The 21,788-nt window shown below is 46.3% G+C and overlaps 1 protein-coding gene across 5 annotated transcripts in view; it reads left to right on the forward strand.

The window, feature by feature from the left end:
* Window positions 1–21,788, forward strand: part of ANKS1A (ankyrin repeat and sterile alpha motif domain containing 1A) — a 110,619-nt gene that overhangs the window by 68,217 nt on the left and 20,614 nt on the right. For all 5 annotated transcript variants that reach the window (XM_049831706.1, XM_049831707.1, XM_049831708.1 and 2 more), the window contains 2 exons: window positions 3,616–3,682; window positions 12,417–12,523. In XM_049831706.1, coding sequence (XP_049687663.1) covers window positions 3,616–3,682; window positions 12,417–12,523 — 174 coding nt within the window. The remainder of the gene's footprint in view (window positions 1–3,615; window positions 3,683–12,416; window positions 12,524–21,788) is intronic.

The following is a 21,788-nucleotide window of genomic DNA, read 5'->3' on the forward strand; positions in this document are numbered from 1 at the left end:
CTCTTCCCTCTCTCCCCACCTTTTTTTTTTTTTATCTTTATTTTTTCTTCCTGTTGGTGACTGGTTATAGGAAAAGCTTGGCTGGAACCAAGTGATTCTTGCTCCAAATGATCCCATGAGACTAAAGAACTTCACAGGCTTCCCGATCCGCTGAAGTAAACATCTTTCAGATAAAGATCCCAGACAGTAGGTACAAGAGCGGCTCCAGCTTAGAAATATACCTTGTAATGAAGCTAATTGACATAAATCTTCAAAGCTTAATGCCCTCAAACTTCTGGAGCTTGAACTGAATTGACCCGAAGACCCAAATTCTGCAGCGAGCCCTCAGGGTTGTGGCAGCATCCCAGAAATCCTGCCACAGCTCGGGTTCTGTGCCTGCCTATGGAAGTGAATAAAACAGTCAGTACCAACGCCGTTGGTCTTATGTGGAAATGAGGCTTGTTTTGCACCATCCCTGTATTTCCCTCCAGTCTTGCATGGCCTTTATGTACTGGTGATACATAAGGGCACCATGAAATTTCAAGGCTTTGCTGGGGAGCGTTGGCTGCTTCAGAGGAGCAAAAGCAGATAAAGCAGGTGGTTCTTGCGGAAATGGTGACTGGCAAAAATGTGCATTGAGAGACCTAGGTTACCTCTAGGTTGCAGTCAGTAACCTCTGCTGAGAAATATGAGGCGACTTCATGACTTTTCAGTAATTTCACATTGTCTACAGGCTTGAGCAGAAGCTGCTGCATTGCTCACGTGTCCCTCACGCTCCATCACAACTAATGAGAAATGGAAAAGTTCTTTAAAACAGCCCGTGGAGAGGAGCAGGGCTGATGGACTGAAAGTGATTGCCACAAACACCTCTGGCAGAGGGAAACAGTGCCTCTTAAAAGTCATAACTGGGGTAGAAGAAAAACTCAGCATCACAAGGCAGAGTTTAAATTCAGTTTTTTCCTCTCAACTGGTTCCAGTTTAGCTGATCCCACACTTCTGTTGCTGATACTGCAGAGCTGCTGATTTACACAAGAGCCTTAGGTTAGCTGGCAAAAACCCCCAACTTTTTCTTGCAGTTCTCAAAGCTATATTTCTGGGGCTTCCTTATTCAGCCACAGTGAGTCTAAATAGTAAGATCAGATGACACGATGACTAGCCGTGTAATTTTTATCTGAAGCAACAGCTAGTGATGCAAGCAGTTGCAAAATGAACCACCCTGTCTGCGTTTGATTTTTGTCATTTAAGGGCTGCCTCTCTCCATTTGGAATCGGGATATTTTTGCCTTTTACATGGCCTCATCCTTTTTCAGTGCATCCTTTTAAACTTGAGTTAAAACACAAAATCCCATTTCTTGTGCAGCTAGTTTGCAGTTTTTGATTAAGGTTCTGAATGACTTGTCTTCTGTAAGTAAAACCTTTCATGTTCCGGGCTATCATATCAATTCTCCTTTGTCATTTTTACCCTCCTATGAAACCAAGGGATCTGATCGCTCATCCTGTCACCTTGTTAGCGACTGTTAACCCTTGTGTCAGCATTTGATGGCATCTGGCCTTTGTCCGAGACCCGCATGGCTCCAGCAGCCCGATGGAGAGCCCGGTGTTGGGGTCGGGTATCTCCTAGCTGTTTTAGCAATGGTCACATTTGAGTTCTGGTTGTGTCCCAGGGCAGAAGAGCGATGAACGTTTTTGCCACATGTACGGCAGGGCAGCGTGCTGACAGTAGGACCTGTGCATCCAGCGACTTCAAAACCCTTCCTTTAACTGAAATCTCTTTTTAGAACATACTTTATTCAGAATTCAACCATGTATGGAAGAAAAGAAATTTTTATTTTTTTTTCCAGGCTGGTCTTCAAAGCTCCCAGTAAGCTTGCATTAACGACATTTCAAGCCCTGTAGAAGTCGTTGTTTTCATGGTTTTCTAGGGGCAGAGGATCCACAGCCTTTAATGACTTCTCTATAGATCGCATGAATGCCTTCTCCCTGGTGAGATTTAATGCTACAAGTGCACTGCCTGTCTCCTCCCCACAAACAGGAAGGACTTTATTGGAGATCTGACTTGGCAGGAGCCTTTTAAGACTTTTTTTTTTTTTTTCCATCAAAAAAAGTCCTCGATAGTGGAGCTCAGCTTCAAGCTGCCATCGATTTTGAATGGAAGTCAAACTCCCAGCCCCTCGCAGTGTTTCCAGGAGCCCTGATCGCCGGCCGGGCAGTTTTGGGAACTCGTGCAGCTGCACCAAGCAAAGCATCATGCTGGGATGCAGGCAGTGCTAAGGCAGCTGGGGGATGAGGTCCAGGAAAACTTGGACTCCTTCCCCAAATCTATCCTTAAAAGACCAGGAAAAAAAAGAAGTTGTGTAAGAGTTGAAGTTTATCCCCCCCCCCCCCCCCCCCACTCTGTTGCCAGTAGATATATCAGCTTTGTATTCAGCAGCAACTGCTCTGAAGTGCCCCGCAGGAATATTTTCTTGGGATATTTCTGTTCAGGAATCAATCACTGGGGGCTTTTTTTTTTTTTTAAATAATTTTCTGCTTGGTTATAGATTGAAGACTGGGGTAAGCAACCAGACCTGAGCCTCTTAAATGTCTCATTGCTCTTTGGAAAATAATGGGCTTTACTGCTTTAGATTATGGAAAATTTTGAACTGACTAACTGAGGTATAATTTGTTAGGTCTTTCATCTTAACAGAATTAACCTAGTAATTGTCACTGTCGGTTTTCCCTCTGCAGCATTGCATTAGAAAGCCTTGATTTACAAATTCTGCTCAAGAATTATTTTTGAAAAGTCTCTGTTCTCGTTTAAGAAAGTATCTTGTAGGTTGTATGAAAATTGCAACTTGCATTAATTTTTTCTATTTGTTTTTGTGGCAAATGCAGTCATTTAAATGCAACTCTTAAGTGGACTTGAAGACACCATCTCGGGCAGTAGTTTTTACCTTTTTTTCTTAATTGCATGAGGTTTGCCTTGAGCTATTGACTGTGAATTGCTTAAATCAGGGGATGGAATTGTCTTTAGCTCCCTCTCCTGGGTAGTTAAGGCATTTGCCCCATGATGTTGCTGCTTTTGCAAACTTGATCTATTTTCAAACTCTTTCTAAGCATCTCTGCTCTCAGTGGCAGTGGTGAGGAGCACAGGATTGGGAAATGTGATGGTGTAAAAAAAATCAAACCAAATCAAAAATACCCAACCAAACCCAGACTGAGGTGAAGCCAAGTTTACTTGCTGCATGCTGTGAAAGAGTTAGTGAACTGCATTTCTCAGGCTTTGCTGCTGGTGAAGGTGGGGCTGCATGTTTATACAGGGTGAGCTGAGGAGTTTGGGGTTCCTTTCCTTCTCCCTGATTTTGTGCTCCAGAGGGATGGTTTTGTTGGAGCTGTTTATTTTCAGGCACTGACAAGTTGTGGAAGGGAAAGGCTCTGTGGAGTCCCAACCTCTCTGCATCCCTTCTGAGTCATCCATCCTTACGAAGACTTTTCCAGGCAAGGTGTTAAGGGTACCTTTTCTGGGTCAAGAGGTATCTTAACATCCTTTCCTGGATTTCTTCAGCAGTCACATGGCAGGTGAAATCCCAGGGCTGCCTTTAACTTTTCCTGAGGCTTTATGAATAATGTACCATGTGCTTTTTTTTTTTATTTTCAGATTGAGAAAATCATGAGTTCCATCGGTGAAGGCATTGACTTTTCTCAGGAGCAGCAGAGGATCTCAGGTAGCGTACCCAGCTTGTGTGTGTCTGTCTTGGTTGTGCTCTGTACAAAAAGAAGGTGTTGGCTCCTGCGTGCAGCTCTTTTTAACCTGCTTTAGCTCCCAGAAGGGAGAAGGCGGCTCTGGCACAGAAGGAGCAGACCTCAGCTTCCCAGTATAATGCTCAATACTTCTACCAGCAGTCTTAATTCAATACTCCCCTAGGTAGATTCATTTAAGTTTATATAATGCAGCTGTCCTTGCCTCCCAGCAGGCTTTTGGGGGAAATGGGCTGGGTGAAGGGCATTGCAGCTGGTACCCCCAGCCTGTTGGAAAGGGGAGGGACTCTGATTAATACTCACCCAGTGACAGCAGTGTGTGTGTGTGAGTGTAGGGGGCTTTGTTTCTTGTTGAAACTCCCTGTTTGTAAATTTTGGGGGCTTAGTATTACTGCTTAGGATGGGGTAAATTTTGAGGTGATATTTTGCATCTCTGAATAGCTTTAAACAAAGGCTTGTTGCTGAGAATTGTGAAGTTTTTATTAGTGGTTTCTGATAACTGAAGTGACTCCTTATAGTCCTTCCCTTTAGGTGGACTTGAGAGTTGCCAGCTTGCGCGAGTGGTCTGGGATGCTTCTTGTGCTCTTCTGCAAGCTCGCGGCAGTAAAATCAGCTCCGGAGTGGCTGGCTCATTGTCCCTGCTCACACAGCCTAATAACCACTGTGTTCTGATACTTAAAACTTCACAACTCGTTTTTGCTCAATGTGTAGGAGGAAGATCAGGTTTTCTGCACGTACAAAAAAAAATAAAAATCTGATTTGCAGCTGAAAGATGGTGTAAGGACTCCAGCTGGTGTCCTAGGGATAGAAGGTTCTACTGATCCTGGCTCCTACAATTACTGTTGTTCTTGACATAGCCTCTAAGAAAGTCGAACTGATTGCTTACAGTTCTCTCCTGCCTTTCAGAATATGTTTGTCTCGAGTTTCTGTTCTCTGGTGGATAGCAACAAAATTTTCTTTAAGCAGTCAGTCTGAAACAGAGCTGCTGCATATTTGTCTTCTGGCTGGTCTCACAACCCCCACAACAATCTTGCTTTTGTTTTAAATACATAATGCAGTAGCAAGATGCTCTTTTTTCTGGCTTTTTTCATTATGTAAGTGTGGGTCTGTCCCTTTGGAAATGAGCAGAACCTCTCTATAGCTCTCCACATTCTAGTATTTTGTTCTTTAAGGCTCACAAAATCCTTTCAACCCTGGGAGGATAGGATGGGAATTTTGTATTTAGAGTTGTACATCAGAGTGACTATAGCTAAGACAGCAAATATCCATGTTATGTCCACGGGAATTCACTCATCCCAGCTGCATGCTCACTGCCGAGCATGTTTGGAAATAAAGCCACTCTGCGGGCATGCTTGGGACGGTTTTCCTCTGGGTGAGACGGCAGCTGATGGGGAAGAGCGGGCTTGGAGCAGGCTGCCGCTGAGGCACAAGGAGGTTCAGTGTACATTGGGTTGTGTCAGAAGGTGTCCCTTGGAGGCTGTTGGTATTTCACAGATTAAGGAACATTTGCTGGGGACCAGGAATGCTCAAGCAAAGACTGTGTGGTCCTGCTCAGGTAGTTTGTCTTAGCTGGAGTTTAGTCTGGCTGCAATAGAATAAGATGTAAAGAACAGCTTTTGCCACCTAGTCTCTAAAACAAACCGTCCGGAGTAGCTGGAGTGTTGCAGTGATTTTCTAGGAAAGCTACCATTTTTGCTGGAATATTTTAACATTTCTTCTCCAACTTTCTGCCTGTAAAACCCTAAATGCCCTATTGTTGCTCCAAACCAGATAAAACTAATCACAGGGGTTTTTTCTATATATTTCACCTACATACTTCTGTGACCTTGAAGTATGTAGTTTTATTAATTTTATAATAAAACTTTATAAATAGTGTGCGAGATGATTTAGTTGTGCATTTTGTCTTTGCTTTTTCTAATTTCCATAAAACAAGGTGAAGAAGGAATCGTAGTGTCATTTAGTACATTGATTTTCCTCAAAGAGAGCAACGTCCTCCTCCAGCCATGTTTGCAACTATTATAACTCTTATCTCCGCAATGCAGCATCAGAGCGATGGGAGACGATCCTCGGTTAAAACACTCATTTCCATAAATGTTATAAGTGGAGGCGGCTGGGCTGTGGGGAATAGCGAACCCTGTGCCGAGTTTGTGTTTGGGATCCAGACTGGAGCAGCAGGGAGAACTCCCAGTTGAAAATCTTCCTCCATTGCTCCTGCAGTGACCTCATTGCATGCCTTGGCACTGCATGTCAAACAGGATCGTTTTGCCATTTTACCAGCTTTCTTCCTATACTTTTTGTGCCTTCTTTTGAGGACAGTAGATGTGAAGGGGATGTGGAACTAACAGAGGAAGGATGCTTTGATATCAGTGCAAATGTCCCTAGACGAGTCTCCATACTGTTCACAGAGTGGGGAAATATCCTACCCCTTTCCCCTTTCTTAGCTGACTATCTCAACGCTTCCACATTTCCAAGCTGCTCAGGAGGTTTATTTTAATTCTTCTCTTCCCGGGATGCAGCTTCATGCTGGAAACCAGCAGTTTAAGGAACCTGTCCTCTCCGCTGCTGCAGGCAGAGCCATAGGTCCTCGGGAGCGTCGTCTCCCATATGGAGCCAAGTCCATGGCCTTCAAGGGAGGAGATAATTGTTTGGCTTTAATGGTGCCTTTTGAAACGGAGCTGTTTGTAGTGAGACACAGCATATAGAGCTTGATTAAATGGATGCCGATGAACTCTGCTGTCTGGGGACTGAAGGTGCCTAAATGTCATGTACTGCCCAAGGGGTTTAGAAAATCTACATCTTGCAAATGTTGTCGTAGGAGATTCTTTCTGATGGTAAGACCAGTTCAGCTGCGGCAGTTCTGTCCTTTGTGATGCTTCCTGGCTGACCAAGTGCCACCATCCCAATAGCCGGGAACAGTCCTGCCTGTTTGGGGACATGGCCTTCTCCCAGTGCCTCTTGGATTTCTTGGAGGGGAGAATCGTCCTCCCTGGCTACTTCTGTTAGAGCAGTGGCTGTGCTGAGAGCAGGACTGGGGTGATGCCAGTTGCGAGTCAGCACCAGTGTCATGGTGGATGTGCCCTTTGGATGTGGTTAATCTGCCACCTGCCTCGACTTAGGTGATGCTAGGCTTTTTGTGAGCACACCTGTAGGTATCGATATCCACTAAACAAGGCTGCTTGCAGGACACGTGCTTCTCCCCATGCTTTAAGCATGAGTTCCCTTCTCTGCCTTTAAATCAGGAACAAAAACAAAAGCATAACTCGAGAGCTTTTTTGCCTTTACTGCAGCGTGAGGGAGGATGCTGGAGAGCTGCCACTGCGAGGAATTCTGTCCTTTTAAATCCTTCACCTCCAAACTGCTGCATCTGAAGTGCTCCGGGTGGGCAGTGTCTCCTTGATGAGATGCTAATATGTATCTGCACACGCAGCTCACGCTTGCCATAATAAAGCTTATCTCGTATCCATTTGTCACTTGGGTTTTTGCTTTGGTGAGGAGGAATCCACCGTGCATTCCCAGTGGGAGTTTAACCTGTGCCCACTGTAGATATTATGGTACTGATTAAGGCTTATGTTTTCTAGGGTCAAATGGCTTTGCAGAAGGATGCAAAACGGTGTGTGGTTTTTGGTCTAATGCAATGGCAACTGTTTAGCATCCTGCTTTATGACAAGCCCTCCCCTCCCTGAGCTGGTCCGTAGCTGTAGCAGCATGTGTGATGGATCGATATCGTTAGTGAAGAGGTCTAACATGGAGGGGAGAGGAGGAGCCAGCACTTCAGCAAAAGCTGCCATTGTGCAGGGAGTTTTCAGCAAAATGGACACCCGTCTCTGGAAGCAGACAGACCCAGGAGCTGCCTTGTCCTTAAGCCGGGTGTTTTCCTGCAGGCTGTGCTGTGTTACGCTCGGTTTGGGATCCCTCATACGCAGATCAGCTGCTGTACATATTCCCCGTTTCTTCTTCCTTTCCTATGAGCACAGCTAGCCAGAGAGTGGGCAGTGCTTTGCCAGCCCCTTGCTGTGAAGATGAAGGGTGTCCTGGGGTGTGTGCACCCTTACATTTTTGTTTTCTAGCAGCATTTAGCTTTTGCTCCTCAGGGCTTTGTTAGGGCTGTTTTAACACTTCAGATCATATCACAAATGTGCAGGGAGCTGCAGGGAACTTTCCAAATGCTCTCTTATACCCCAAAATGGGTGGGCTTTGAGAATATTGGGGCCCCCGACTAGTTTGGTGTCTGGAATCGCTAATTTGCCTAGAAAGATAAAATGCCTTGGTTGGCAGTTACTGCAGAGATAAGTATGTTTGGAGTCTGTTTATACAAGCAGTTATTACATACAACTGACTTGGGTCTAGGGAAAACAGGGACCCTTGGAGTCACCCTGGAACAAGCTCAGGCCCCGAGATGCTTGGTTTCAGGTCCCTGCCATGCCCCAGACTTCCCATACAAATTTGGGCAAATAGCTGGTTTCTGTACCGTAAAGCTTTCCTTCATAAAACAGGGTGACTTCAGTGTCTTGTCATGGTGTTATGGACGAGCACATTAAACTTCTGAGGCCCCTGGATGATAAGATAATTAGATGCATCCTGGCATGTTTATAGAATTTGGAGCTAGAATCTATTTCTTGGCCAACAAGTTCGACCCTCTGATTTCCTGGTAGAGCTTGTAAGAAAATCTTCCAAATATATTTCCTGAGGGTGGGGTGGTATAGGCGAGAGGAAAGAAGTCTATCACTGATCCGTGTCGGTAAGTGCTTTTCAGAGGCTGGGGAATCAAGGAACGCCATCTCTTAAAGGATTCCGGATTCCACCTAACCTTTGCCGTAAAGGGTTTTTTGGCCTGGGAACAGACATTTGTGTTCAGCCTGTGTCTTTCTGCATGTGTGTTTTGCAGTCACACATTTATTTAGCTCCAGCAACCCACTTCTGATCATCTCTTCCTTCCAGATGTGAGTCAGAGGGGTAGGGGAGTACAGGTCTCGCAGGAGAAACTCAACCCCACTGTACTGCAGCGTCTCATCTCACTGCTGGCTTTGAACAAGAAACCTGTGTGTTGCTCGCTGGGTTATGGTGATTTGTCTGGCAGTGTTTCTCTCCCCCAAAATACAGGAGATGAGTGGTCTCTGCTCAATAAATCAGCTTGATGCAGGCAGGAGGCATGCTGCACTGGACAGGGAATGCATTTGGGGCTTGGTGAGTTAACTCTGCAGTTGACTTGGGATGTGAGGAATGTGCTTGGTGTTTTACTTGACATGAGAGGGAGAAATTTGTTAGCAAGCTGCATTTGGCTAATTGATCTTAGTTCCAGTAAAGTGGGATGCTGGCTGTATTTCTTGCATCTGATAGCACTAATGACTACATTCTCCTTGCCTATCCATCTTGCCTAATGCACTGCCTGAGTTTATAGCCCCCACTCAGTGGATTTAAGGACTTCCAGCTGATGATCATCCCCAGTTGTAGCCATAACTGCCTGACTTGGTTCTCTTGCATGCTCGCTTTCTGCGTGGACAGTGGTTTCATCAACACTTGTTTGGAGTTGCGTTTTTTTCTTCCAGGTGAAGCTTGGTCTTATGTCTTCAGGCCACACCAGGTCACGTTAAACTGTTATCCGTTTCCATGAGCAAACAGGGTGATGCTTTTCATCCGGCATGGCCCATGTACTTATTTCGTCCTCCAAACAGACTCAAACTTTGCACTAAAGGTCTTTAAACAATTAACTTACAAAAGGACCTTTCTGGGCCCTCATAGTCTTCTCCCTTTCCTGTTTTCTTGGAAGCATGCTATGTTACTTGAAAAATGTCTTGCAAGAGGAACTGAATGGCTTGGCTTGCTTTCTTTGCAACTTTTAGATACTCTCACTACACTCTATTGACTGTTTTTCCCTCTGCCATCTGGAGACCTTTTAAAGGTAGGATTCCTAAAATGTGGAGTGTAAGGAGAAGGATGTAGCTGAGAGTTAGGAGTTTGTTTCAATTAGAAGTTGCGATCGGGCTCTTGCTGGGGGGCACAGTGACTGGGATTTGATTGTTCTTGTGTCATCCTTGTAACGTGCAGATATCGAGTGTATTTTGGGCTGCTTTGTTTTCGGACAAGGATGTTTTGGACATCTGTTATCTTCTTTTTCTTTTTAAAGTAAACTCCTCCATTCCCCTCCCTCCAAATACCTACCCCCCCTTCATTTTGTCTTGACTTGAAGTGGATTTAAAACCAGAAAACCTGCACTTGGTGTCACTGTGGGTTTCCCCTTTAAAAGCAGGAATAGATTTACGAGTGTACAAAAGGCTGAGTAGAGTAAATAATTTTTTTAAACAAAATTCAGGAGCTCAGGGGAAGGAACTGCTGTGGTTTCATTCCCCCGCCAATACCCTGACTGCCTCCAGAAATGCTGTAGTAGGCAGCAAACAGTTCCCTCACCTCTCTCTCGACAAATTAAATACGAACCAGCCACAAATCACTTAGAACTGTCAAAGCAGACCTGTAACATCATTTTTTGAAACCCAAGCTCTGTAGTCCATCATTGAGTAAATATTGAGAAGTCAGTAATTTCCACTGGAGAGTTATAAAGCTGCTGTCTCCCTCCCCTCTCCTGCAGCTTCTGCTGCGAAGGCTGCTCACTGCTTCTACAGTGGATGGAAAAGCTGGGAGGGGTAAGAGGATGAAGAGAAGGGAGGGACAGGCAATGCGAGAGCAGGAGACAGGACTGAGAGTGGAACGGCAAGCGTGGAGCTCGCTGCCTTCAGACAAAGCACGCCGCTGCAGCGCTCTGCAAGGACGCACAATTGCTCGGTGAGGGGACACGGCTGCCTGGCTGCTGGCGGACCAGCGAGGATCGACGGGAGGGAAGGATGGAGACCCTGGGCGAGCGGGAGTTTGTTGCATAAATTCCAGGTTTAGATGCTGCTCTTCTGCACAGGCTGTGTTAGGGGAGGGAGACGGAAACCTTTTGTGATCTCTGCGTTTCTCGTGCTGCAGTGTGCACTAGAGAGACTGGCCAGCTCTCTCGAACTCGCCGAGCGCGGCTCGCCTGGCAGAGGAGCTCTTCTGTGGACCAGAGCAGCAGGATCCTTTACCCCAAGAATTTCCAGATAACACCGTGAGCTCTGCGTTGTGCAGCCATTGCAGCGGGCGGGGGTGGGAAGGATGGCTTGGAAGGTACCAAGCAGCTTCAGCTGACCCGAAGGTTCAAAGAAAGCAAACTTGCTTTTCCTGATCATCTTTTTATTTGCATATACCCTTGAAACAGATGTGCTAAGAAGCCTGCAAAATTCTGCCTGTCTTGCATAGCAAATTTCCTGATGAAAAGGAGATCTCTGAACTTTTTTTGTCATATCTAAGGTCTCAAGCTTTTTTAGAGGAGAGTAACAAGTCACTGGACTCTCTTCCCAGGGGTGAGGGAAGGGAGAGCTTGCCTGCCCAGCTTCTGTAGGGTGTTGGGAAGAATCTCTCTTATCAGAGGCTGAGAGGAGGTGCCAGGGCATGTCTTGGACTTGAGCTGCTGCAGGAAGAGGAGAGAGTGTGCTTGCATTTGGTTTCTTCTTGTTTTGACTTGGTTTAGAAGCAGGAAACTAAAATGCCTCCTCCTCTAGAGTGGCTCCCTGTGTGAATGAGGGGCTCAGATGCAGCAGCTGCACTTAGCTGAAGAAAATGAAGGAAGGGCAAATACAAGCGTGCACCAAACACCTAGCAGGACTGAATGTATTGGGTGAAAACTGTACTGATTCCTCGGTCTCTCTTGCTGTCACCCAGTGCAGCAGTGTAGTTAGACTCTCCGGTGCAGCCAGTCTGGTCCGAGCAGCGTGCTGAAATGCCATGCATCCGGATAGGTGGTAAAATGACAGTGCCAGGACTCTCAGACTCATGCTCGGTGTCTCTCGCGCCTCTGCTCCTCTTAACACAATAACGGCGAGAAAAAACCCTTACCATGGTTTGCCTCTTTCAGGACTGCTTGGGGAAAAAAAGTATAAGCCCTTCTTTTCTTCTGCTGCAGTTTGTGTGCTTTCTTTGTCTTGCATGTCTTCCTGTGGACAGCTGCTCTAGCCTGGCTTCTGCTGCTTTTCTGAAAGTCCGTCGTGTCTGTTTTGTGTCTCAGCTGCATGAAGATGTATTTTCTCCCTAGCTGCTTTGTGCCTCCAGTGCGCCTGGCCCTCTCCGCTGGCCCGCTGAGCAGGGTAGTGCGTCCGAAGTTGCATGGATGAGAGGACCTGCACAGCTCTGTGCGTTTGTGAGCGGCTCCGCTCCATTCCCTCGCACCTACGACTGGCTGGGAATGCCTTGGGTGAAAGTTTGCTGCCCTCCTCCCGCCCCCTTCAGATGAGCCAAGGAGTGGATCCGCATCCCTGTGGGGTTGGGCTTCATATGTTTGCCTGGCAAGAAACTCGCCTGAGCCCTGAAAGCAGTGCATGTGATGTCATGGTCCCAGGAGTGCTTCTAAACAGTTTGCCCGGGCAAGGTGTTTCTTTTTCTGAGTGTTAACTGGGATACAAATTGAACCCGGAGCCCGCGGAGGCACTGGAAGCTTGTTGTCCATGGTCTGTGCACACAAGAGGAATTGTCTGCCAGCTGATTTGTTGTACTCTGAGCATAATTTTTTGAGTTTCTTTATGGTAATGACTATGATGTGGCAATGCCATCTGTCTTCCTCAGAGTGCCGCTGCTACCGCCTTAACGGTTTTTCCCTTTTCAAGCGTCTGCCGATTCCTCTCTCGTCAGGTTCGCGGATGCTGGAGCAGAGTGTCGGGGAGTGGCTGGAGTCCATTGGCCTGCAGCAATATGAGAGTAAGCTGCTTTTGAACGGCTTTGATGATGTCCGCTTCCTGGTAAGTTGCTGGGTGGGACCCACAGGCTCTAACAAATGTGTTGGCCAAACCTTTACTTGTTATCGATATCCCGTGTCCGCTGCAGAGCACATCTGGGTTCTGCAGCCCAGCAGAACAGTCTTGGGGACGTGTAGAAGGTTAGACAAAAGGAAGAAATGAGGGTTGTGTTGGGTCAGGGTCATTCATCCTCACATTTAATGTGGGTATTATAGTTTTTTCACTATACATTTGATACAAAATTTTATTTACTCTGCCCCCTAAATCTTTACTAGCCAATTTACTCCAGAAATGGGAACTGAAATTCATCAGTCTTTTGAAGAAATCACTGAGCAGTCTGTGTTCTGGACTATGAAGGAGATGGTAGACCTCTTGTTGAAAGTATACTTACTCTAAGCATGCAGGCAGGATGTTAATGAGCTGTACCTAATTGCACTGACACCATTGGCTCTGAAACCTAATGATGATAATCATTAGGTAATGCTTAATGTTGAGGGTTTTTTTTAATAACTAACATCTAGAAACTTAAAGCTGCATGGTATAAAAAAATCTGAGAATTCGTATGGAATGATGAACTGCAAAGATGGAAAATCTTGGTGCTGCAGGAGGGTTCTTCCTGCATGTCTTATGGAAACGCTTTTTGAGTATGGACTCCAAGTTTTGCAAATAAAGAATTTCAAAAAATGGATGTAAAACTTTGGAGAAGCCATTCGGGCTAATGTAATATCCTGCATTGGAAAGGGACTGAGGGCATCTCTTTGGTACCGTGGATGGTACGGAGAGGTGAGACCCAGGAGGATGTGTGCTTGACAGCTGTGTTGTGAGCTGGGTGAGGGGGTTTCCAAAAACACGGCAACTATCCGACAGTGGTGAGGGGATGTGCGGGGCAGCTGGAGAAGGAAGGGAAGACTGGATAGGGCATGGATGGAGGGGCAAGGAAGCGCGCATCTGAGCAGTGTCAGTAGCGGTACTTAAAGGCAGGATGTAATTATGCTTTTAAAAAACAACCTGACCAACAGGATAAATGTCCCTGTGAACGTTGTGGGATCCCCAAGCACCCCGTAAGTTGAATACTGTGGCAGCATCCAGCCATACCTCCTGGCCTCCACGGCAAGCAGCTCATCCCCTTGTCTCCCCTTAGCCTGGCAGGGCCAACGCTCCCCCAGAGAGCTGGATTTTACTGTGGTTTATGCACCTTCAGTAGAGGGACTGCCGGCGACAGACGATGGACTTGCCACGCGCCCTTCTACCTCTGCCGTATCCTGTTCCTAGGGCTGTGTGTGGCAGCTCCCCTCTTCCCTGGGGGGGGATTTGGGGTGAGCTGCCCCCTGTGCAAGCCCCGGGCACCCTCACCGGGCTCCAGCACCGCCTGCAGTCGTGCAGGGCCAGGGCCGGCTCCTGTCGCGGCTCCCCAAACCCACCCCAGCCCTTCCTGGGGGTCTCTGGCCCCCGCAGTGTCCCACCCAGCTGGTCCCAACCCTCCGGTGGACCCTTGGCCACGGGGACCCCTCCGTGCTTCAGGCAGGTGCGTTCGGCTCCGCGCGAGGTTTCGGCGTCCCTGCATGCTGGGGCTGTCTGCTGCAACTTCTGGGATGCTCTGGAGGTGGTACAAGGAATTTAAATGAAATATACCCCATAGATCCCTGCTTGGGATCCTCTGCTGATGGGTCTTGACCTTTGTGGTATTAGTGGGCAGCTCTCACTCCAGCAGTTAGCAGATAAAAACTCCTTTACTCTGGCCCTGCCTGACAAGTGTGATGATAGACCTCTCTCGGCACAGAAGGAAATTAACTTTCCACTTGTCCCCGGAGAGATAGGAGCTGAAGGCTCGGAAGCAGGGATTTTTATTGACTATGCTTATTTGCAATAAATAGCAACACTTAGTTGCGAACTGTCTGATGCAGAATTTTGCCATTTATAAGGTGAAAAAAAAAGGTTCCTTGTATATGTCTCAGTATGTGATTTTTATGGTGTATGTGGTAGGAATTGCTTTTTAATATTGTTCACGGCTGGATGTTTTTCTTCCCTATCCAATGCTGGGTAACTGCTCCCAGTGTAGGAGATCAGCTTCTGCTGGTTTCAGGGAATGGGCCGCTCTCCTTGCTCATTCTTCTCAAATTTAAAAGGTGAAATAATTTAACAAAGATTTCCTGCAAGCCCTGGCGGATTTCCATTTTGCTGCTTATCCCTTTTACTAGGAAGTTGACTCTGGCACCCATGCCAAGACTGGCTTTAAATCCTTTCATCCAAGTCCTGGGAACTTCAAGCTAATACAGTCAGCCCAGTATGAAAGTTTAATTATTAAGAATCGTTTCCTCTGTGGCATTGCTTGCCTTCAGCTTCTGATGTTGTTGGAGTAAAACCTTCAGATATAGGACAAATGAGGAACAAGTAGTTAATTTGTTTTGAGTAGTGATTTTGATGTTCTTAGATGAATTATTAAAATTGTTGTAAACACTGAAGCTGGCTAGTGCAGCGAGTACTGAAAGGACCTGGTTTCTTGGCTCCTGGCATGGCAGGCTGTCCATTCCTTTTCTTTTTTTACATAACAATTTCTTTATTAACTGCCACTTCCAATCGCTAACGAAGAATATTTCAAACTAAGTGGCATTATTTTCCTAGAGTTAAACAGTTTCTGTGAAAGGATTAGTCCTTATTAGGGCCTCATTATGTTAAATATTTCAAGGTCCAAAGAATGCTAGGTAATGGTTTGCAAATTGCCAGATGGGCTATGAGGCTAATTAAGTTTTAGTTGCAAAAATTAAGAAGTTGGAGTCTTTTGATACGGAAACATTTTCTGTGTAAGATTTCGCATTGCATTCCTCCCTGCATATAGCGCTGCGGGGTTTTTTCAGTACGCCGAGGATGCTCCCTTTGCTGCCCGAGTCCACAGATGCCCATTTGTGAGCGAACAAGCAGCTTGTACGTTGGGTAGACAAGAAAAGCATTGCAAGAGCAAACTGTTAGATGCGTAGTGATAGTACAGCTGTAAAACAGGGGCAGCGTCCTAGAAGAAGAGCTCTTTAATATGCTTATGAAGAATACTCAGCCTGCAGTAGATAGTAACTTAAAGCAGGATTAAGAAAACAGTCTAACAAAGAGCATATCCTGTAACCGCACTGGGGACTGGGTGAAATCCAGTGTTTGCTCGCACAGCGGCGTTTGATGCTGTTCTTAAGAAAAATAGATGTTTCAAATGCACTGCCTACCTAGTAGGTAGTACAGAATTAGTAAGAGACAAAAACTGGGGGGTGCAGAAGCTTGTCTGGTGCTTTTTTAGTGCTTTGTAGCCCATGCTTCAGCCAGTTCTGGTTTCAGGGATTCCTAATTTCCTGTGTATTTTCAGTTGGCTCTTGTGTTAATTTGCACCCTGCATTACCAAAGCCCTTACCCCCCAGATAAGGGAAATGATTCATGAACGCACAGTATGGTAAAGTGATTTTGAAAAGTGCTCTGTAAATATATTGGGCTTCTTAATTAGATGTTAATCTAGGAAGGCAGAAACATGCATTGTTTCCAAGAATAATAATTCCATTATTTTCAGAAATCCAGAGATTTATTATTAGGTGATTAGCTGTGCTCTCTGGACATGCGACCGGTCGTCTTGCTGATGATAGCTCTGTGCAAGCTGCATCTCCAGCAGCACCGAGGAGAACCGGTGAGTGAGAAGGAGGCAATAATCCTGCTCCCTCTCTCGGGGTCTGCTCGTACGCTTTAACAGGCAGCATTGACAGCTGAAAGAGACTTTGGAGACCTGCAGTTTTCACAGGTTTACATTGAAGAGGCAGGGTTGGAGATGTAAAGCGTAATGTGAGCCATGAACATTTTACAGGTTTTCCTATAAAAAAGGAAGTTAGAAGTGTATTTTAGCAGATAGCTAGGGTGGGCTGTGAATGTTGAGCAGAGGCTTCTCTGCTCTTGAGAATTCCAGCTCTGCATCTAGGACAAGGTTTTAGTAACTTATAGCTGGAGGCCTCTTGCTTCAGCAGGACCCCTTGCCCGCAAGCTTGCAAGATCAGCACTTCAGTTGTCAGCAAACTAAAAATTTGTTGCAGTTCACGTCTGCTTCGGTAAGAGAGTGATGACCACAGTCAGGACTGACCTCCTCGTGTGTACATGTCTCTACCAGTGCTGTTTTTCTTTTGGGGGAAATTCAGGACGAATAATAGAGTATCACTTGTAGTAGCAGTTGGTTCTGAGTGGTGTCAGACAGGGCTTGTTGGGAATATTCCCACTTTTGGAACTTGCAGAAATTTTTGAGGGCTTGTGAATTGGTTATCAGGGAAGAACAAGTCAACACAACCGTGGAAGGAAGGGAATCACAGGTGTTAATGCATAAACGCAATGACTGTCATCCTGCCTGGACACAGCTACTAGGTATTTTAGGGACTGGAGCTGGGATGGGGCGCTGCAGACAGGCTGAGTTTGCAGCACTGGCCTCACTGGTGTGTTGCTTTCTTCCAGCACTGAAAGCAGAGTTTCTTGATCAGTGTTTCCGTGATGTAAAATTCTTTTTAAATCTGCAGAACAAAATAAAATGCTGCAGCGTTTGATATGGCACGCAAGAGCATCTTGGTGACGCTGACTGGTTTCACAGTCAAATGCAAAACCAGGAACACTTATGACTAGTTCAGATCTTGATCAAGTATTGACTTCAGTCAAGGATATTGCTAACACAAGTCAGCAGGATTATTTAAACATCAGTTTGACGTGACGTTAAGGCTTACTTGCTGGTGTATGCGTTTCTAGGAAGGGACTGAAGTCAGATTGTGTGTAATCTTTTGGCTTGGTTGAGGGAAGAAATAGGCTATAAAAGATGGATTTAGGTAGCTTAGTTTTCTAAAAGACTGAGTTCTCTTTCCAAATACTAACATCTGCATATTGGGCTACATTTCTGTGTCAGGAGAAATTCTTATATTCCCTTTAAGTTGCCCATTGCTTTGTTGTGTTTATGGGCAATGTTAGGAAAGCGACTTTCCCTGTTTTTCTTGCCGTTACCCTCCAGCATGAGCCCCGCAGTCCAAGAGAGCAGCTTCTTTCGCTCACCCTCTCCATTGCCACTGAGTGACCTTCACTGCCAGCACTGCTGGCTCGGGGCAATTGGACTATGACACTCAGCTTCTGCTTTTAATATGGGGCTTTAATTTGAAAAGCAGTCTGTTCAGCCAGCCAGGGATTAAAAAAAGCTAAAAGGGAGATGGTGCTTCAAATTCTCCTTCTCTGCTTCGCAGCCTACTGGAATTCTTTCATTAGAGGGGAAAGGTTTATTTGTGCAATGGGTAAACATAACCGAATTGAAGCTGCTAGCTGAGTATTACTGGCATTGGCTGTGCTGTCCTTGACTTAGCAAAAATACAGCTCTGCAAGTAGAATAAAATCCTCAGCAGAGTTGCATGCCAAATGTTAACAGTACTAATGAACCAAGAATACCCCACCACCCAAGAGAAGCCAGCCCTGCTACCTCCCACGTGGAGGAATGCAGCCCTTGGGTGTGCATGGAGTTTCAGGAGACCCATTGCCTCGCCCTTCACCAGAGGAGGAAAAGAAAAGGTCAGATCGCAAAACCATAGCAATGAGTGAGCAGTGCCATTCAGAAAAATGTGCTATAAATCGACTTAATTGTCCTTGACCGGTAATGAGCTGAGGGAGCTGTAAGAGTAGGAAAATGTTGCAAGAATATGGACCAAGAGGGATTCTCCTGCTCCTAGAGCTTGGTCCCATCATGTCTCCTGCAATCGCCAGTGCATCCGCGGCAGATGCCGCCTTCAGGAGGTCCACAGGAAACTGGTTTTGCACCGTGAGATGCACAGTGCATCCCAGTGCTCTGCAGCAAACATGGGAATGACCTGGGGGGAAAGGCCAGGCCAGACTCTGCTGTTCTGGGAAAGAAGGGACGTTGCCAGTGTAATAAGAAGGAATTGCAGTAATTAACGGTGGAATTCCCCCACAGAAGTAGGGAAGGAAATGCCATTACCTGCACCCTCACTACAGTATTTTGTGATCCCACAGACCCCATAAACATGTCTGAGATGATTGCAAAAGCTTTTCCCTTCCCTTGGAGGGCTGAATGTTTGCTGCTACCCCAGACAACTTTTCAGGCTGACATCTGAGAAGGGCAAACCTCATATGCTCTGGCAATTGTACCATTATTCTGTAGCTGAACTTTTTATTCAGTCCAAAGATATTTTGATTCACAAATGAGCAGGTAAAACAGAACATAAACCATTTTTTATTGCTTTTTTTTATTGTTCAAGCCTGGATTCCCATGGAGTGTGTGGAAAGCAGCTAATGCTGATTCAATGAGACAGCGTCAGAAACGGAAATCTGTTCTACTTGTGTAGTGCCGTGGGCTCCTCTGGGGTTTTTTATTTATTTTTTTTTTATAACGGGAGAAGTGGTAGAAAAATGATGGCATTGGAAGAACGGGGTGTCCACAAATAATTTAGAGTACTGACATTAATTTGATTAAATGTAATTCAGTGCCATGTTAGATTAGCCTGTAGTGGTCTTCGTTATAAAAGAGCCTTTCTCTTCTCTGTGTGTCTGCGTGCAAGCAAATGGTTGATAAAAATGTAGAGCTGAGGTATTGGCTTGGTGTGTGAGCAGAGCTGAAGTGCGGGTCGGTGAGTGTCTGCCAGGCTGGGTCCGAGGACAGCCCTCCCAGCTGCCAAGGGATGGGATGCGCACGGAGCTGGGTCTCCTTCGCCCTGCAAATCCCCAGGTTTTGGGTGCTGGCTGATATCTGCATGGTCTTCATTTTTACCTAATACCTGCCCTGCTGGAGCATGGGGCATCTCCTGGTGTCCTCAGTGAATTGTAGCTCTGCTTTGCATGATCCACTTTGTAACTACCCAGCTTGGCTCGCAGATGTTGGTCCCCTGGGCAGCCGCCAGGCTTTTAGCATGCTCTGAGAATGTGTGTGCCCCAGAGCTTTTCTCTATTTTCATATAAAACATGTCATTTTTTAGTAGTCATCTGGGGAAAACTTAACTGACATATTCCAGTAGCGTTTTGCACCCAGTAATGGTCTATGAAGAACAGTGACCTATCAGAGATCCCACAGAAAAGGTTTTACTGCTTCTACACTTGGTGAAACAAAGAGAAAACTTGGCATGATTGGAGCTGTTGGAGAATACTTTAGTATAGACCCAAGTAAGCCTCCGTGTATAGATTGTGCCTGGGCAGGTAGGCTTGGTTCCAAGCTGAAGCAAGCTCTGTTCATCCAGGCAGAAGCTCTTGAGTGGTTGGTTCTGGGCTTGGTCTTCCCAAAGCCTGTGCTGCAAAGCTCTGCCCTGCAGCAGCGTTCGGTGACTGAGCTTGTAAATTGGTGTGTGTTGAGCCGCTGCGGGTGGAAGTAAATGCTGCTAGTACCTAGACGTGCTGGCAATCTACCCTTTAACGATTGCTCATCAGTTTTGGGGATCTCTTTGGCCTGGTTCACGCCGGCTGGCAGATTTATTACTGAAATGGCTTTCATTTATTTTTATGACACAGGCAGGGAGTACATCAGCCAGGTTACATGATATTGTCTGCTGTTTATCACTGCTGCCAGCCTCATGGAAATGCATTTCTTCCTTGGTCCCCAGACTGATTTTGATGGCCTGGATGAACACCCTGTAAGAGTGGAATTGGACCCTTGTGTGAGGGTTTCTGCCAAGCGTCTGAGTGGGAATCGATTCATACAATGAAACGAAATTTTTTTGACGGCTCTCCAGTGGGTTTCAGATGCTACTTGGGTGGCTCACAAGGACTGTGCTTTGTCCATGGTGGTATGGTTCTTTGGGTTTTCTCTGGAAGGGAATGGTGAGAGCAGAGATGCAATAATTGGGGGTTTGAGAGTGCATTTTGGGCGCTCACCCGTGGCTCTGATGGGGGATACGCGGCGGAGCTGCGCTGAAGCTCCCCAGGTGATGGAAGTGGACTTCATGTAGAGCAGTGAGTTCGGAGTGGATTTTGAGGAGCAAAGTGGGTGGACAAGAACTGGCAATTTAGAAGATACTTACATTTGATTCATTAGTAGCTCCAGGCCCAATAAACATTAAAAAAGCCATTAAAGTAGCAGTTAATTTTTTTTTCTCTCAATAAAATTGCCTGAACTTGACAACCATGACCGATTCCCTCCGTTGCCATTGTCACGCTGCCAGTCTGCATGGGGAAGAAAATTAAACAAAAATGAAGTGGCTGTATGCTAATCTAGGATTTATTGTAGGTTTTTGTATATGAGCCCTTTCCACAGTCAATGCTCTGTGAAGAGCTAGGGCTTTGTTGTCGTGCCCTTAGCTAAACAAATACTTTTCCCCTAGTTTCCACTGAACTATCTCAAACTGCAGGTACCATTAAGGGAGGCGCAAAACCCTGTGGATCATGAGGCCAATTACAAGTACATATTTGTGTGACCTAGTGCTGCTCCCCCAGCTTTGAAATTGGGGTGTGCAGGTCCTGGCTTTGGGGTCATCAGCCTACTCTGAGATAAATAAGCCACTAGTGCAGGTTTGTTGGAGGGGCTGAGCAGCCGGGGATGGCTGACAGAGCTGTAGGTATTCAGCATTGCCTGTAATCAAGGCTCTATTTTGGGAGGTTTTAGCACTTTTTTTTCTCTGTAAAAGGGGGTGATGCTCTGTGCTATCACCAGGGGTCTCAGGTGAAAAGCCCCCAAGCACAAATCATGTAGATATACAGACGGAACGCAAGCTTGTTTCTAGGACAAGCTTATAAATTAGTCCATTAACGAGACATTAGCTGCGCTTGTCCTGTTGAACAAGATATATTAGCGGGGCTTTTTACTTCAAGTGCGGATTCATACAGCCCCTTATGCAGTAAGGGGGTCGAGGCTGGCCAGGCTCTGCAGTGGGAGCAGGGCTCGGCTGGTGACTCCCAGCACCCTGCTCAGATGGGTTTGAACACACAGCTCGGAGGGGCTGGATGAGGCCAAACGTGCAACCTCCAAGCCCTGCAGGGAAGGAAGGCGCTTCATCATTAACTAATAGATTTGGGGACAGGGAGCTCATTGCTGGCTGCGGTGGCTTTGTCAGTTCCTAGATATACCTTCACTATAGCTTATCTTTCTGAATTTTACTGCCTTCCCTTATCCTCGGGATGCTGGCTGAGGCTGCAGGGCTGTGAAGCCCAGTGGTGTTTTACAAGTCTGGCAGCAGGAGCACCCAGGAGCTCAGGCAGAGCCACGCAGGGCTCACCAAATCGCCTTGCTGGGCATGTAATTGAGCCACTATCTTCTGGACTGCAAACCCTGAACTGCCTGCTTGCATTA

This window comes from Accipiter gentilis, chromosome 29, assembly GCF_929443795.1.
Source record: "Accipiter gentilis chromosome 29, bAccGen1.1, whole genome shotgun sequence".
Classification (NCBI taxonomy): Eukaryota; Metazoa; Chordata; class Aves; order Accipitriformes; family Accipitridae; genus Astur; species Astur gentilis.